Here is an 18,380-nt window from a genome sequence, read left to right on the forward strand (position 1 = left end):
GATTGTAACATTTATTCTCGTTTTCGTAGGGATCGCGTAGGTGTGACATCGGTTTCTGCGCTGACTGCGAGGGGGTCTCAGGTGGCCGTACGGGCCGTTGCGGCCGATAACTCGTCGCTGGAAATAGGAATACTTGAAATTCGGTTATTAATTTCGTTTCGGGGCCCGGCGGGGCGCTGGCGACCCCCTCGTGCGTGTCAGCCCGGGTTGGCCCTTCCTGCCTCGCCCTTGGGTCTCCCTTGAGACAATGGCCGCCCGCGGTGCCCGATGTCTCCGACGACGTCTCAGGACCCCCGTCGTGGCAGCGCCGGGCCACGCATGCCCGCCGTTTTACTGCTATAGAGACGTCAGATATCCGTCCCGTCATTTCGTATTCCTGCCCTCGCCAGTACCCGAAACCTTCGGAGATGGCTTTTGTATCAACCACCGGACCGACTTTTCTTTCGCGCCGCGTCAAATGACCAATTTCTTTTTCGAACACCCCCTCCTTTTCCATTTTCGTAGTTCAATTTTGGAAATAATCAAATCAATGTTCAAACGTTTCATCATTCTTCATTTTCTCACTATTCGAATATGCCATATAATACAAATGATCGATTAGAAGTCGATCAAACTGATGACGATTATTTGAAGATCTTAAAGTGCACGGGACGATAGCGGGACGTTCATTATGCAACCGCTAGAGATAATCTTAGGGTGGAAGAGTTTCTCGATAGAGATCTACCGGTTAATTGAGACTTAACCGCGGGCCTCGATCTCGCGATTATACCGTGATCGTTGTATGAGAGAAGACACGCGTGTGCTCGCTTTTAGCCGATCGTTCAGGGTATACGACACGACACACGGCGAACGAGCCGCGCGGCGCATCGAAACCGTACGAAAAAGGAGCTGCTCGTTGGATTTATCGTGATGCATCGGGATACTGACAAGAACAGCTGTGCACGGGGCCGAGTCGCGCAGCGGGAACGGATCCGCCGCGGGAAACAAACGTACGATAACGATCCGCGTGTTTTGCGCCACGTATGATGTTATTGTCGCGATTGATCGCAATTTTCAGCGAAGAACGCGCTACTGATTTATCGAAACGAGACGCAAGAGCCCCGTATACAGAACGGTTCAAAAAATATGTACCTTGTGAAAATTATAAATTCTTCTTGGGGAAAACGAAATCGAACGATCCTTTACCATTTCATAATCTAGAGAATTTATTTTTAAATATTAAAAACTGGGTCATCAATTCTGACTCGTACTCTTCAGGATGCGCATTATTTTTGAAGCAGCCTGTATACGCGCGAGATAAAAAGATAGCGTGCGGGTTTCTGTTTGAAAGCAACAAGTTTCTCGATAAACTGTCCACAAGATTGTACGTTAAATAATTAGTTGATCGTTCTGAATCGCTTTCCAGGCTTGGCAACAAGTTACAAAGAATTCAATACACGCGGTTTTCACGCAATGCCATGCGACTGTTTGCTCGGAAATGATTGATTCGTGCGAGTAATTGTCTGTTTGTATCGTTTCCAATGGCACGTAGCGATAGATACAAAGTATCCTTTACTCGTTAACCGCGTACAAATAACTGGATCATGGGTACACAAGTCGGAAATTATGGATTCGTGCAAATAATCGTCTCAATTTCACTCGAACGCAGTAATAGAAACAAAGTATTCTTTGCTCGTCAAACCGACGGTCTGACACGAATCATCGGACACGTTAACAGACTCGACTCGTACGTATCCAGTGAAATTTCGAACGAGGTCGGCTTTGACGCGCACTGACAACGTGCAATTTCGAAGGGAAAAGAAAGAATCTGAATGGTACTTACGCCCTGAATTCCAGATGATCCAATTGCCGTCGCCGATGCACCGGTTTGTCCCGATAATTCAAGCGGTCAGCATGAAACGAAGAGGTCGATTTAAAAAGTTACATCAAGAATTCAATCGGGTTTACACGCTGATCTTCGGAATAAATTGAATTTTGAAGAAACTTAATCGCGCAAGTCAGTTTGAGCAAATTCCATAAGCGTGTAAACCCAGCTTTTAAAGCAGCCGCGAAACCATTCGACCGTGACACAATCGAACAAAGATCTCAATCAAAGCTGGTTCAGGCTCGATAAAAAAGAAAAGGTTACTCTCCCGAATGGTTCTGCAAGAAAGATGTAGCCGAATGATGCAGCGTCGGCGAAGGGCGGCACGAATTGACGACAATGTGTTAATTAAAAACGCGTCAGTCTTTGTTCGACGAACGGGGGAGGGCAAGAAAGGGAAGGACGTATCGCGGCGTATCGGTGACCGTGAAACGCCGAATTTCCAATCGGTCCCGCTCGTTCGTTCTACTTTTTTGCCGGTCAACCTCCGTCGAAACCGAAACAAACACACGGTGCACGCGGTGCAGTTTCGCCAATAAGTGAAACGCGATACGCGCGAGACTTTTTTCGGGTCTGACCGGGTCCTCGTGACGGGAAAAGAAACCCGTTCGTTCATGCTAACTGCCGCGATATACAGCCGATCCCATTCACTCGGCGAAGCTCGATGCCATCCGCAGCAGCGATACTTTGGAACATTTCGTGACGACACGGCCGTAATAACCCCATACTCACGGACGTTGGATCCTGGACAGTCGACGGTGATCCCGGTCAGCACATGAAACAGAGGAAAAAAAAAAACAACGGGATACGAGTTAAAAACAGATCCTTCCAGAATACGGGCAGCGTTTCGCGAACCGTTTAATTTCCAATTTCTCCGACGGTTCCAACGATTTCTCTCCTGACACATCAGTCGCTATCTTCCTTTCGCGAAATATAAGATCAAGGTGGGTTAAAACGAGCGATTAAACATTGGCGTAACTATGTAAGTAGTAAAATGAAATTCCACCACCTGACGAATTTCAGATGAATTTGTTAGAGAGTGTAATTGGAGGAAGAATCGTTTTTGCCCCCGTGCTACGTGCATAATGATCGTTCCAGTATCCGACTATAAAGAAGACGTTCTGTTCGTCTCGATAATTTGTTATGCATACCTCGGATCGACGAAAATTGCGTTTAATTCGACGCTGCTTACGCGTTCGATCGCTGGACCCAGGTAACGGGTAGCTCGAAATGAGCCGGGTTCCGGCATAAATGTAGATGTTCCATTTAAAAAGCCATTTTCGCGTGTTTAGCATAATATGTAATCGCGCGAATCGCTCGCTCCTCGAATTATTCCTGATCCTTCGCCGCGGTTATATTCGAGTCGTTAAAAATCGAACGATGCCCTGCGCCCCGTTTGCCGAAAAATGGCCCCCATGCTACTCGAGATCACGTTCCCGGAACAATTTATACTGATCGAAAACGATCTGTTCCCTCTGTTCCCGACGAAATTATTAAGCCTCGTCAAAGAGAAATCATGTTTAAAACGATTTTAGACGAGATACCTTTACGATGACACGGGTATCTCGAGGTAATTATGCGAGATTCGTTGTAAATCTTCGTAATCGACGGTTCGGGTTATGATGGACCGGTTAAATTAAAAATTAAACGCGTCCTTTCATCGGTAACTATCTCGCTTTCAGACACGGTTTGTTTATAAACCCAGAAAATATTTCGCGGACACATGTACGTTTTCGACGTCGCGGTATTTCGCGGACGAGGAAACGAGCTGCGGTTTTCCGATTCGGCCGCGTCCAGCAACTCTTGTTCCGTTTAAATATTCCATCGCGAAACCGGTATTCAGCTAGCGCGTTTCCATCAGCCGCCGAGTAAATAGCCATTCCGCGTGAGCGTAATTCGTACGGGGAAACGGCCCTCGCGCACCTGCAATACCCTTACTCTTCGTTGGACAGTTTTACCGCCTTTCGACAATTCCACCCACTATCGGCCGATGTACTAGCGATGGGGAAAAAATCACCGCGATATCCTCGCCGGCGACCGAGTGCCGCGAATTTTATTAACCCCCGGTACACTATACCGCTCGACCAGGCTTGTTTCGTCGTTGCTCTTCCTCTCTATTCCTTTTTTTTCTTTTTTTGCATTTGGACGATACGAGTATCGAGCGATTTCAATTGTTATAGTCGTCGAAAAAACAGCGGATAATACGCTGAAAAATGTCTTGGTTGCGAATAAAATTTGATGAAGAAAATTGCGAGCAACGAGCTTATAAGCAGGAAGGTTTTCGAAGAAAGAGGGGAAGAAAGATGAAGAGGAGGAGGACAGGTGAATGAGTACGGAGAGAATCGATTCGCCGCAAGAGATCGTTCGGCTGCCAGCGGAATTTTAACTTTTAATAATAAAGCGAGGGAGTCTCGAGTTGTTACATTATGATAGGGGTCCAAGAGGAACGGTGGAGGCGAATTAAAGGCGGTAGGAGGATCTGCTTGTCCTCGTCCCTCTTGGCCCGGGCAAACCGCAGCACAGGTACCGCCGCCACCGCGTAATTGCCCGCCTCTCACTTGCCGCTCGTTCGATTGATTATTATTTTTGCGCTGCCTGACCCCGAGCACCTCGATTCACCGTTCGATCTCATCATTAAGAGAACCCAAAAACCGCCTCGAATTACTTTATCAAATTACTTTCCCAATAGAAATCTAACATTTCTATCAGACGGTACAGATGATTACCGATCGATCGTTCAAATTTGATTTATCAATTCAAATTGACCGCCTGTTATGGAACATCCTTTAGGACGAAACGATGAAAACTGGTAGCTATTATATGTTCTCAAAGTACCTACGTAGTTCATGACTCGACGCGATTTAAAACGCCATCGCGAGGATTTATTTCACACGGTACCTGTTGGTTTTCAGCATACAAATGTTAACAGTAAAACGACGGAATAACTCGGGAAAGATCGAGCAACCCCGCGCCTTTAATGAACCACTCAGACGGGTTACGTACTTGGATGTAAAAGAACTTATTCGCCGGCCAGCCGATCGGTGGCTGGCTATTATCTTCATACACCTCGACCCAGCTGACCTTAATGCATCGAACGTTGCCGCTCCTTGAATCGTGTTATTAAACCGCTTAAAAGGTTGTGCTCTAATCTATCCCGGCTAATCGACAATTCTGCCGGGAATCTGACTTTACAGAAATGCTAAGGTGATTTTCCAAATATCGTGCAAACAAATTAATGGAAGAATAATTCTCTTACGAAACGTTTAAATTTAATACAAGAAAATTATAAGAACTATCGTTACGTTAACGTTCGTGGGAAAAATCAAGGTGTTTCCTTCGTTACTTTAGAACGGTGGAAGAAGAGAAAGAAATGGAAAGGGAAGCTCGTGAATACGCTAATAAGACAAAAGCCAGCAGAAGTGGCAATGATCGAGGAAGTGGCCGTAAACGGCACGCCTCCTCTTTTTCACGCCGCAGAGCGGAAGATAATTCGATTCACGTGGGAGGACTCGAGTAACGAGCGGGTAAACTCGGCTAGCTTTGTAAGAGAAACAGAAACAGCGTATAAAGAAAAACTCGGTGAATGAGAACGTAACATACAGCTTATTATTTTAACTGGCGACGAATTATTAATTACGTTATGTTTTTGTCATCGTTGATAAGACAACAATTTTCTCGACGAATTGAAATATAAAGCAAGTTGAAAGTTATTTCGAAGAAGCGAAACAACACAGCCGCGACACGTAATGTATCAGATCGATATCGGTGTACCGATTCGATAAGGGAGAATTTATCGCGTGCCTCTAATTCGAAGACGCGGTCGAGAAAGAAGAGAGCTCTAGGCACGCCAACTCCGTTGCCCGTTTAAAGTAAATTATTCCAAATAAATGAACGTATCCACGCGAGTGTCTACATCCCGGAGACATTCGTTTACCCTTAATTAATGATCCGCCGGCAAGACTGGCGGGATTAATTGCGCGCAATCAGATCGCGGTAATTAATTACTTCGTGTGTTCGGGGCCACTTTATTTCAGCTCGACGATGGAAGCGCAGCTGAAATTGCACCGAGTTACCAGCAGCAACAGCAGCAATGCCACAGCAGGCCTACCAACTGGCTGAAAATATTCAAGGTAAACGTATGTACGCGTATGTAGACGCGTGTGTACGAGTCGCAGAAACCTGGCTGCCTCTCTGTTTCTACTCGGCCAACAGTCGATTAATCGAGTTGACTGGGGGCAACGAGATCGTTCCTTCTCCGATTGGCTGGCTGGCCTCGTTAACCGGTTCCACCAGACAAATGCAGATAGAGACGCTACAAATTACAATGGTGTCGGCGTAATTGATCGAATCGCGGGGCAAACCGGGGATTACGCGATTACGGGATCACTCTTGGGTATATACGTGTTCCAACGTGTTGCATAAGCAACACAATCGGGGAAAATTCAACAAATTAATGGCGACTATCGGGCTCCTAGATTTTCCGAAGCTATGACCGATACTCTTACGTGAAAATCAGACGGGTCGAACCGTGCGTCGCCGACCTTCCGGACGGATTCTTGGCATTTATAGAGGGCACAATGTCAGATCAATTCTTTGGTCGCATCGAGTTCGCCAATCTTATCGACGGTCGACGAGATAAGAGAAAATCTGGTCGCTAGTCTGGCGAAAGGTCGTGGGTCAACGAAGCGAGACGCCCACGCGAACGAGCCGTGTGAACTGAGGAAGCGAGGACCACGAAGAGAACCGGCTCGTTTCAGGTCGGATCGCTTTTTTTTTTTTTCGCAACCAGGATAATTAACATTACTAGCGGAAAACTCGTGAATGGAGTGGCACCCGGGAGACGGAAAATTGCGTTACAGTTCGTTAACGTATGCGCTGCGTGTCCCTTGTTAGAGGTAGATTTTGACTTCGCGTGGGTAAAAAGGAAAATGGACTGGGATGTAATTACGTTTTCAATTATGCCGGCCTACTGTTATAATGGCGAGCGATGTCTATCGGGCACCGCTTTCTAAACGAAATGTTCCTCGGTTTCTGGTGCAATCAATTCGTTGATTGCCGGCAGGAAGAGAAAGAAAGAAGGAAAGAAAGAGATGTACACACGACCGTTAAATCCGAATCTCACGCTTTCGTTCGTAATAGCGGCACCCTATCGTACGTGTCCGATCGACACTGGAATAATGTAGTTGTTGCACGCTGTTCTAGTCGACGATTTCTAGTTCTACTTTTTTCACTCCCCCCCTCGATGTTCATTATCGACACTGTTCCATCCACGGAGCTATTTAACGTATCAAGATTAAGAAGGTAATCAGATAAATCTACGATAAATGAAATTTCGAGCGTCATCTTACAGGGAACTGTTGACACAAGAAACACCGGCGTGCCTTTCAACAAAGTTGCCAGGATTCGTCACGGATAATCATTCCCAGCAAATCGGCGATTCGTTCTTCCCCGGGTCGTCCAGCTTCGCGGATCGATTGGCCGTGCTCGTATTCCGATCGTTTCATCGCTGCCAGGGCTCCAATCAAACAGGCCAGAAGCGAAACGAGCCGAGCGTAACCGACCAACGCGTTTCATCGAACCAAAAACACGTTCCTTTTGTACGGATGCGATCGAGTGACCGGCCACCCCTGGCGGAATAATTTCAGTTTCGTCAGCTCGAACGAACGAGTGCATTCTTCCCCTTCTTCCCCCATTACCCACCCTTCCTGGCTTCGACTAAACCGCGTGCCCGTGGGCGGATCCTGGATGGACCTAATAAATTGTTTGTTGTAATTAAATGAGTTCGAGGGAATCGTGTAGGGCGTTTTACGTAGACAGTTGGAGGGGCAGCATAGGAGCCCTGTGTACAGGCTGTTCCGTAGCTGGTGATGCTAGTTTAAATAGATCGTATTCCAGCGATTTTTCTCTACGTCAGATTATCAATTCTGATAAATTCCCTCGAAGACAAAGGCTCGTACATGGAGTAAATTTTATTCTACATCATTTCACGTAGAAACATTCCGTTGTCGGGGCAACTATAGCACCAGTTACAGGGCAGCCTGTATAAAGGAATAAAGATGAACGGCCTATGGACGGGCCGCTATCTGCGCCGCTGGAACAGAAACACGCTTGTGCCGCGACAGCCCCTGACAAATGACGGCCCGAGCGGGGCTATTGCCGCCGCCCCAGCAACCCCTCCTCTCCTATCATCAACCCCTCTCCAACGATCTCTCTATCTCGTACCGATCGCCGTTCGTGTTGCATCGCGTACCGTTTCGCCACCCCCGAAACCGGGCCCCCCAGGACCATGATTAAACAGGGGGGAAAACGAAATTGAGCGGCGAATATTCCTAGGCGCGCGCGCCACCCCGATGAACTCTCGATTGGCTGCGAGCAACCAGCTACTCGTTTCAACCCCTGGAATTTCCTAGCGGCGAACGAAACTCGGAGTAGAGGGTTGCGGTTGCACGTTAAGGGTTTCGAGGAAAAAAAAGACCTTCCATTTGGCGGGAAGAAGGTGTGTCTCGACAGTTTTCCTCTGATTGATGGAATAACAGATGGGGTATCTTTGGTTTGTTCAAGTCTGTCACGGTTAATAGAATTGAATCAGTATTGTCATTTTACGTGACAACAGCTTGGATGATATACTATTTAGAGGGTGGGTGACATAGGTTCGATTTGGATCGCAATTCGCACCAAAGAGAAGCAAAGCGTTCTAATCGCAGCCAGGTTATCCGCGTTCTCCCCTTTTTTCCCGCGGAAAATTGAAGGAAGAAAGGATCGAGCGACGGGAAAGAATATCGCCGGTGAGCAAGGCGCATTCTATTTGATTTGCAATTCGAATCGGTCGCACTCGCGCAACGGGGAAGAGAAGAAACGCGCGAGCGTGTTCGAGAGCGGTTTGCTACCAGGAAGAAGAAAGAGAGAGAGAGAAAAAGAGGAATGGCAGGACGAGACGGAAAGACGAATCGAAAGTCACCGGCGTTTCTCCCGTGTCTTGAGGGTGAAAACGCAATCTCCAGGAAGCGACTATCCCGGCTACACGAGCAAATTGATTTCGCTTCGCGGATCATTTTCCGTCTAATCGCGAATTTGATCCGATTATTTGGTCGACCTAGCAGACAGTACCTGGTTCCGAACCGCGACGCGAGGAAAAATAAAATCAAACGAATTTCATTCTGGCAACGGGGATAGAAGTGATTCTCGCCGTTTCAACGTGACCCTTTTACAATCGACACTGCGAACGGTTCGCGAGGGTGACTGAAAAAAAAAAAAAAAAAATGAAAAAGCAAGAGAGAGATGGATTTATTCGTGCTATGAGAAACGAGAGGCAGGAGAGTGGACAGAGAAAGAGAGAAAGAGAAAAAGGCAGAACGCGACGGCCGATGGATTTGACAGAAAGCTTTACAAAGCGCTGTCGCGCTATTTTGTATTTTATTTTCGAGCCGCGCCCGGATTGGACACGGACGTTAACAGCACTCGTTGTAATGCTTTATAATGCCCCGTATGCCTCTCTTCGTCTCTCATCCGTCGCTAGGCTGGATAACACGAGGAAGGGCGGGGAGGCAACAGGCACACACCATCCGTTGGATTTTTCACGGTAAAATATGAGAGCTCTGTACGGGAAAACAAAGCACCTTTCTGGATACTTTTCGATATTTGCGAATGAAAATCGCATCACCAATGGAATCGTGACTCGATGTTAACTTAACTAACTAAGATGTAAAAGATAGGAATCGTCGAAATTTCATTGAAATTATTATTAATCATAATCCGCGGAGGAATCTCGAGACGATTCGTGCCTGGCGTAACTCACCGGAAGAAGCATAATGGGCCACCATTTGCCCGCGCGCACACGCGGGCATTATTGCACGCGGTCTTCTGCGGCGCGCGTGAGCCAGCGGTACCGCGCATCTTTTATTCATCCGACAGAGTGGAGCCTTAATTTGAATTGAATAGGATTTATAAATTATTTCAAATTATAGTTGCGACGCATGACCGGTACGGAGAGTTGGAGCAGCTACCGGCTGCCTAGGGGCCCTCTCGCCAGTGGCCGACGACACGACGACGATGCCGGTCGCGACGACTTCTGACGACGACGACGACGATAAACGCTGCCACCGGTACCGTGACTTCTTTTCTTTCTCTCTCGAGACTAGAAACATTCTCTCTCATTTTTCAATGATTCATCGTGTGAGAAGAATAGTTGGCGATAATCGGTAATCAAATTATAAGAAAAAAGCTAGTGAATTTTTTAACCAACCTAATAGAATTTATATTACAATCCTGGACGGGCTGCTTTGCTCTGTTCCGCTCAGCTCAGCTCTATTCCGCTCGGAATAGGCTCGCCGGGGAACAAGAGGCAGAGTCGCGAACCCTTTTCTTACCGTGGCTTTTGCCGAGATTTTCTTACGTAAGCACGGCACCGGCATCTCACGCTGGAATTCCAAGTCCCCCGAGCGTCGTTGCGCTCCGATGTAAGCACGCGGCTCGTGCACCAAGAAGAAAAGTATTCTCCGCCTCGTCCTTCGTGTCTCGGCCCCTCTTGGCCTGAACGCGCTACGTTCGGAAGCCGACGAGCGACCGATAGGAACGGAAAAAAGACGCGGGGGGGTGCGAGAAAAAGTTGCATCCAGGCCCGAGCTGCACCCGGCCGATGCATCGGCACACAGGGCCGAGAGCGTATCCATCGAAACGAGTCGAGCGTGTAACGAGTTTCGAAACGGCGCAAAAACCTAGCCACTTTATTGCTCCCGATAGAAATGTATCGAAACGTCGGTAAGCTGACGCTATTTGCCATCCGATAGGCTTCTCTTCCCTCTTCGAATCGAAAGGAAAATGCGATCGACTTTTAAGCTTCCTGGAAAAATCCTTAGAGGGTGGTTTGTACCAGAAAAATTCCTCTCTGAATAGAATCGAAAGTTATCCTGCTGTACGCTTGAAACAAAGAGTCCGCGCTGGATGCAGGACATACACGCGAGAAGAACGACTCCTCGTCGTAAATATGGTAATCCCCAAAGTATCAGCGCTACCCGGTGGGTCGGGGACGATAACGACCATTATGCGAATGCTCGACGAAAAGAGAATTAGGGGAATCATTTGTTAGGCGAGCTGTCCGTCGCAGCTGATATAATCCCCGGATGTCGGCGCCGAAAGACACTCCCTGCAGTCTTCCACCAGGGTAGACCAAGCGAGCGGACTTAGGATCTATACGAAACCAGTTTCGTCCTCGGGCATCCGCGAGAATATTTTTTTTTCTCTCGAAAAATCGCTGGATCGGATCGATTCAACGAGACCCTGATCCCCGCTCAAGTTTACGCTCCATTCGAGCTGCTTTATCAATTTGAAGAAATAGGTGTTCGTTTATCTGTCAGCGAGGTTCGACGTCGTATCGATCGAGTTTGGATATCAGGGATGGAAACATCGGTTTTGCCGGGAGAGGCAGGACGTTGACCAGGTCAGGTTTTATTCCCACGGGATGTTGAACGTGACGCTCGGTGTACGTCCCTCGTCCCGAAGGCTCTCGATTCTTTCCCTCGGTCTCCCAGCGCGAGCCGGGCAAAAACCGCGAACGAGCGCTCGCGTTATGAATTACAGATTGGCCAATGCGTAAGTAACGTATCGGAGCATGGCACCGCGGGTAACGCATACCTGTGCCCGCTGCGGGGCACGCCGAGAAGAGAAGAAGAGAAACGACGAAGCGAGCAGCAGGTTGCGGGTCGCTGGAAAGGGGTGAAAGAACGCCTGCTGTCGAGCTTCGTACTACGGGCTGTCGTCTTCCTTCTCGAAGGATAAGAAGGAAAAGGTAAAAGTACATACATACGCGATGCACGGAAACGGAGAAAGAGAGAGACTCCGGGAGGAAGAAGAAGAAGAAGAGCGAAGAAATCTTGCCGTGTATACGTATTAAATATACATATATACGTGTATATACGCGCACTCCGGGATACGTCACCCGATTAATTTGTTGTTAGCAAACAGGTTGGCAAACTGCGAGCGGATGCTGGCTCGAGCAAATAAAGGAGCCTCCATTTATTAAGCCGGCAATAAAATAGCGCTCCTCCGCTCTTCGTTTCGCCGTCTCCTTTCTTCTCTCTCCTGGTTGTCCGTGGGTGGAACACCGTGGAAGAAAGAAGGGGATGCCGCCACGGTGCTTCCTCTAGAAGGGAGAGAGAGAGAGAGGTAACGTCGGGGGACAGGGACTGATTTATGCGAAAATCGGGGGGACTCTCTGGATCCACGGACCAGGGTACACTGCGTGGAAGTAATGCTCTTCCACGCACGGTGAATCGGGTTAATCCACCCCAAAGTCTGTTGTCGAGAAGCCGCAAGAGGAAGCGCGACGCTCGAATCGTCTAGACTCGTACGGGACTAGCCATAAATAGGACGATTAGCTGGTTGATTTGTTGCTCCTCCACTCTCTCTGTCGTCACCCAATTTGGCCAACAACGAGAACCGTACCTGGACGAGGACGATCGGGAAAATCGATAAGAGTGTTTCTACGAATCACGTTGGAATTATACATACATTCGTTTCTTTTAATTATGCAAACGAGATTAAGGCGACACGTTTTATCGGCGAACGGATCGATTGCCGCATAGCTAGGCGATGATCGTTATCGAGCTTCGTCGTGTGCTAATTTCTAGAGGTTGCTCAACGCGATTCCTATACACGATCCCGTGAAATTCACTGACCAGCTTATCTACGCACTACCGACGATACATCACGCGATTATGTACCACTCATAACGCAGATACATACGATTAATCTACCCCTGTGTACGTAGCCGGCACTCGATGCTCCGGTGAACAGGTTACGGCAACCGTATCCACCAGGGTAACCACCCACGTTTAACATCGTTCGTATCGACAATGGATGTTCTGTTTCATTTCGATTAAAATCCCTCTTAACGCGTAGCACTCGTTCGAAATCAACCGAATCATTATCGAAGGCTGCGAAGGGGTTCTCGAGCCCGGAAAAGCGGCGTGACCTGGCGTGGTCGCGGAATATGGAGACTCCGAAGAGAAGCCAGACTAGGATAAAAAGGGAGAAGGGTGATGCTTGAAACGGTGGTAGGTGTTCCACCGCGTCCCCGATTCCAGCGACGAGGGTACGCCATGGAAACGACGGGGACGGGTCCCATGCTGCGCTAGGAAGCATATATCCTCCGCTATCTAAATAATTATCGCGGCCATTACCATCACGTGGCGTTGTCCGGTGGAGGCACGGACGCGACAGTGCGCCCCACGCCGCAATATGAACGAGAATATTATGTATAGACGTCGCGCGATCCTCTCGCGACGCGTGTGTGAGTTCGAACCGTGCTTCCTTCTTCTCGGCTACCGTGTTCGTAGAAGAGGATCAAGAATATGACCGTCTACCCGCTGTTCCCGACGCGACTCGTCCTCGGTACAACGATTTTCGACTTCCAACAGTGTCGCGAGACGAACCTGCTCTCTCGCGGCTTATTGATCGCGCCACTTACGCCGACATGTGTCCAGATACTTATCGTAAGTCTTGTACGCATACCGTGCAACCGTGTCCGCCGTTCCAGCGACGCGCCCAGACTACCGGCAATTCGAACGAACCTCCTGCAACGCCAGACTCATTTTTCCAAAAAGATTCCGGCCTTTGCGGAGGTCCTACGGGTCCGTTTAGTTCCTCGCAATATGTCTGATTCGCACAGGTGCAATGGATGTACCGTTCGTGCACTAGAAGAAGGCTAAAAAGTCGCAAGGGCAAGGGGAATCGTCCGTTCGCAAAGAATTGGGCGGTGTGAACGTGCGACTTTTTACCTTAAGGGAGCTCGGCCTTCTTTTGGTGCCCGAACTTTATCATCGTGCGTCGAGGAAATTAGAATGCTTTAAACAAGCATTTCGCGTGACACGTAACTATCTCGGTATCAGAGAGGAAGAGATCTGCCAAGCATTCAAACGTCCAGATTACCCCGGAGACACGGTGCACAGAGGAGGACGCCGTAAAACAGAAGGAACGCCGGTTCCCCGTGGAACACGCGGGACACGAATACAACATTAGGGGGGTATAGAAAATTCCTGTTCACCCAAAGAGGAATAATTAATTCAAAGGTTAGGGAGATGGAGAGGACGGAGAAAGAAAGAAGGCCTGCGGGTGAACGCGTGAAAGAGAGATGGTCGCTTTTGAAAGTACGAGAAGGAGGTTTGCGGGGTGCTCCTGGGTGCTGCAGGTCGACTGGTTGGCTCTGGCTCTTGCTCATGCTGCTCCCTCTCGGCTCCAGGGTAAAGGCACCGCCAATTAGCTCGAAATAATGAACGCATTTCGGCGTCTTTTGTTTTGCTTCCGTTCGCCGCCTAGCTAGCTAACAGAGCGCCCCGAGCGAGAGCGTGGCATTACAATGGAGGAGATTCTGTTTCAGAAACTTATCGTGCACCAAGACGACGACGAGCGTTATGGTTACCCTCCCTCGACAAGAGGTGGAAAAAAAAGTCAGAGGCAATACCGAGTTAGCCTGTTTCGTGGAAAATAGAATTGAATTCTGGTATATGTAAAATAATGAAACGAACCGAAAGGCAGGCCAGAACCTCGTGAGGGAAGAGGATATTAATCTCGACAAAATGCTACTTTCCTACGTTAATTCTCTAGCTTTTGTTCGGTCGTGGGCGTACGCGTGGGCGTACAGCCGTGACGAACGAGCACGTGAGCCACTCGCAAGCACAAGCGTGAGAAATCAAGGTTTTTTTAAACAGTTCCTTTAGCAGAAACACAGAAATTCAGACAGGATCTCGTGTAATATACCGATTAACGAATGCCGGATTTACCTTTGACCGTGTGAAACGTAAGAGCGTAATCGAACGCGATCGATTCGATTGATTCGGCAAAGAGGGCATTCGAGATAAGGTTGGAGGGATAGGTAACAGCCAGATGCGGTCGCGAAGGTACGGATCTGACCATAGTCGACTTTGTACAAAGCGAATGGAAAAAGAGAGAAAGATGAGAGCAGGGGGTTAGAGCGCGGAGAGAATCTCGAGAGGGCAAAAAGCAAGCGGCGCGATCGAGTGAGAACGATTCAATCAGGAGCCACATAAATCTCCTCCCCGCGGACATCCCGAGCCAGGTCCCTCCGGTACCAACGGGCTTCCCTTCTTCTTCTTCTTCTTCTTCTTTCCTTCCTTCCCTTCTTTCTTTCCACGATCCTCCGGCTCGAGACCGTGTCGTCTTCCTTGCTCCTGCACCTCGTCCTCTTTCTCCTCTCGCGTTGCCAGCGCGCCTCCACTCTCTCCACGTTGCTCCCCGACCGTGGAGCGTATTAATTATGCGCCGTGTGCGCTCGCGGGCATTCCACAGCCGGTACCAGTATTTGCGGCATTGTTAATCCGCGCTCCACGTCTGCTACCGTTCGCGTTTCTTCCTCCGCGTCCTGTGTTTTCCTTCCTCAGCGTCGCAGCAGACCGCGTGCCCGATCCTCTTCTCTTCTTTTTGCCTATCACGCACTCTCTTCCTCGCCTGCTCGACGTCCAAGCTGCTCTTCAGCTTCGACAACATCGTCGTCTCTCTTCGAACAACGCCGCGGGCGGAATTTCTGGCTCGTTTCGTACACCGGTAAAAAGAAGCCAACTCTTTTCGGCTCGATATTTCATGAAAATTTCTTGACTATATTCGTCGTCAACACGCTCCATAAACGATCACCGTTGATTTCGAGCGTACAAGAGAAAACTGATTTCTTAGCGACGCTAGGAGAGAGAGAGTTTCAAATATCCGAATAACAACGAGTCGTCCGGGTCGCTTCATTATCTCTGGCATTTCGTAGCCGACAATCCGTTCTTTCTCCAACACTGTCATCGCTGACATAATTGTACACGGCGCTGATGTACGAAGTACGAAGTTGACGTTGATTACATTCGAGCAGTAAACACGTATATATATCCATCGAGAAAGGTACGTTTCGTAATTCCCGCTGAGAGAGGAAGAAGAAGAAGAGGAGCGAAGAAGCCGCGGAACGGAGAGAGAAGAGAGAAGCCGAGCACCGTTAGGGACTATAAAGTTAGGCGGCTTGTCTCCTCGATCACACCTAAACGTTCGTTCAAAGGGAGCTGCTTATTTGTGAGCCCGAGATAAAATCATTCGTGCCATTTTCATAACTCAACCGGTCGCGACGTATTGTGAAACGCGGGGACGTTTAAAACGGCCCCACGATCCCCTTCGCGTCCGACCACCGAATCGCTTCGAAATTCTCGAAACGATTAACGATCGAGCCACGGGTACAAATTACGTCCAATGGCGAAACGTTTATCGCGCGAGACCGCGAACGAAGCGGAGTCAACGTTTCGAGCGAAAACGAACCTTGAAGAAGAAGAAAAAAAAAAGAAATGTCACAGAAGTTTCCCTCCGAAGCGAAGTTAACCGTAAAACGAACAAACGAACCGTGTGACGTTTTTCCCCTCGGTGACAAGTATAACGCGACGCGGTACTTCACGGGACGGTAATTCATAGCGTTTTACGAGACGTAGAGAGCATCCAGAAATCCCATTTTCCTGGATGATTGATTCAATTGCATCCGCGTGCTTCGGCCGTGTCGCAGGGCACATTTCTCTGCTCGTCGAGGAGCCTGCTAACCCCGTTATTATTTTCAGCTCTGCGGCCTGTGTTTTTCGTCCCGTGGCGGGCCGGTATAAACGCCATTTAAATAAACGGTACTTTTAAACCGATATATTATGCGCCCGACCGGTCGGCCATCTCTTTCTCTCCCTTACCGGGACAGCAGCCGTCCGAGCCGGGAGTGATGGACTGCCGAGAGTGCACACGGGTGGCTCATTCTCCCAGAGAGTGCACGGGATGCACTCTTTCCTCTGATGCTCTCGTCACCGGAGAGACGAGGGGTGGCTGCGTGTCCCGGCTGCGAGTGGATGTTTTGACAGGGAGTCGCGCTAATCGCTCTTTCCACTTTGCCCTGACGTACGAGCCCGGCCTGTACGTATCTATCCCGGAGATTTCTAATTGCTCGGGGAACGTGCCGAATAGTTTATCCGATCGTCGGGGACAAATGCGACTGTCTCGAGGGCCGACACGAAAGTGGCATATTAGGAAGGCGTATCCTATATTCGGGTTTAGGGATCCCCGATCCCATCGCTCGTGAATGCCATTCCGAAACGAGCTCAGATTCTCCGAGCAATTCGAACAAACTGCGAGTCACGATCGAGACGGTGTCTCTGTTCGAAAGAGACGTACGAGAAGAAACGAGAGGATCGTAAGTTTCCCCCGAGAGATTCGAACAAAATACTCCGGGGGTGTGTGTGTGTACTCGAGTTTTCGAACCGATCCTCGGAGGGTGATATGTAGAGGCGAGTCGAGGATTACGCGTTAGCTCGCGGATCGTTCTGGTGACGATACATAAGAGGGGAAAGAAGAATAAGAAGAAGAAGAAGAAAGGGGAGGCGAGCGGGAAGAGAGGAAAAGATGGAAGAGGATCGTAGCGGCAAGAATGTTGAGCCCGGAACAGCGAAGAGACACGCGGAGACACGTGTAGGTTGGAAGGAAAATATATAGAGGATAGCCGAAAGCACGCGAGCAAAGCGTCGTGATTCTGTTTGCTCTCGTTCCAGTTTCGCCGTGGCGTTCCTCTTTCTCCCTTTTCTCGAAATCTCTTAGCCGCTCCGCGAAGGTGGCTCGGTTTTCCAGCTGCGCGACTCTCGTCAACGTGACGACGGCGGCCACCCTCGGCGAAGGCGAAGCATTCCCCGCAAAAAAGCTCGCTCCCTCGCGTACATAATAGGGGGGACCCGCGTTGACGGTCCATGGGGACTCTTTTTTCGACCTTCTCTCCATCCATTTCTCTCTTTCTCTTTCGCCACGATGCTCTCCTCTCCGTGTAGGTATACGAATAACGTCCACTTTCCGCCTACGAGCGAAATTCCGGCCAGGGGCCAGCAGCTTTGTCTTCGGCTCTGTCTTCGACTTTGTCTCTTCGACGCGGTCGGGGAAAGAGAAATTGGCCGGTCTGTTCCGTCGCGCCACGCCGCGCCGCGCCGTTGTTCCAGATCCTCGACGCGGGACCCCGTTCGATGCTATCGGTCCGCTCTCGCTTCGACAGATTGGACGACCGGTCGAGAAACGGCTCCAGAAGCGAACGAGAACGCCTCGGCAGTGGACGCTGCGCTGGCAATGCCGTGTCGCGACCAGTCCCGATCTAATCGCCAGCTATACCTTGAAAAGTAACCAACGCGAGCCGGTAAATTGGAGAATGCCGTCGAGTTACAGGCACCGAACCGAGTCCGAACCACGGTTTCCTCTGCGTCCAGCCGATAAAACCTTGCCAAATTATTGCTTAACCGGATCAACTTCATTTTTCAACTTTATAATTACCGACAACGTTTCGAGGAGCGAATTTAGATGTTCCGGTATTGAAAATAAATCTCACCGCTGAAGTCGAAAAGTGGGAGCCGGCTAATTGGCCTGGTGCTACTGTTACCACGAAAAGACGTTGCAAACTTAGACGTGCCGGACGAAGAAGGAAAGAAAAGAGGTTGTTGAAGAGAGCCGGAAAATCAGGGTAGTTCATCAC

General features: G+C 49.2%; 1 protein-coding gene across 9 annotated transcripts in view; it reads right to left on the bottom strand.

The window, feature by feature from the left end:
- Positions 1–18,380, bottom strand: part of LOC114872288 (ankyrin repeat domain-containing protein SOWAHC) — a 93,390-nt gene that overhangs the window by 29,481 nt on the left and 45,529 nt on the right. For 5 of the 9 annotated variants that reach the window (XR_003788745.2, XR_003788744.2, XM_029179354.2 and 2 more), the window contains 2 exons: positions 2,597–2,608; positions 1,823–1,825 (listed from right to left, as the gene is read on the bottom strand). The exons of 2 other annotated variants lie outside the window; for them this stretch is intronic. Coding sequence is in view for 5 of the 7 variants with exons in the window: in XM_029179354.2 (XP_029035187.2) it covers positions 1,823–1,825; positions 2,597–2,608 (15 nt within the window). In the remaining 2 variants the exon portion in view is untranslated. The remainder of the gene's footprint in view (positions 1–1,822; positions 1,826–2,596; positions 2,609–18,380) is intronic. 2 more of the 9 variants (XM_029179358.2, XM_029179355.2) reach the window with 1 other exon arrangement.

Source organism: Osmia bicornis, chromosome 5 (assembly GCF_907164935.1).
Source record: "Osmia bicornis bicornis chromosome 5, iOsmBic2.1, whole genome shotgun sequence".
In the NCBI taxonomy this organism is placed as follows: domain Eukaryota; kingdom Metazoa; phylum Arthropoda; class Insecta; order Hymenoptera; family Megachilidae; genus Osmia; species Osmia bicornis.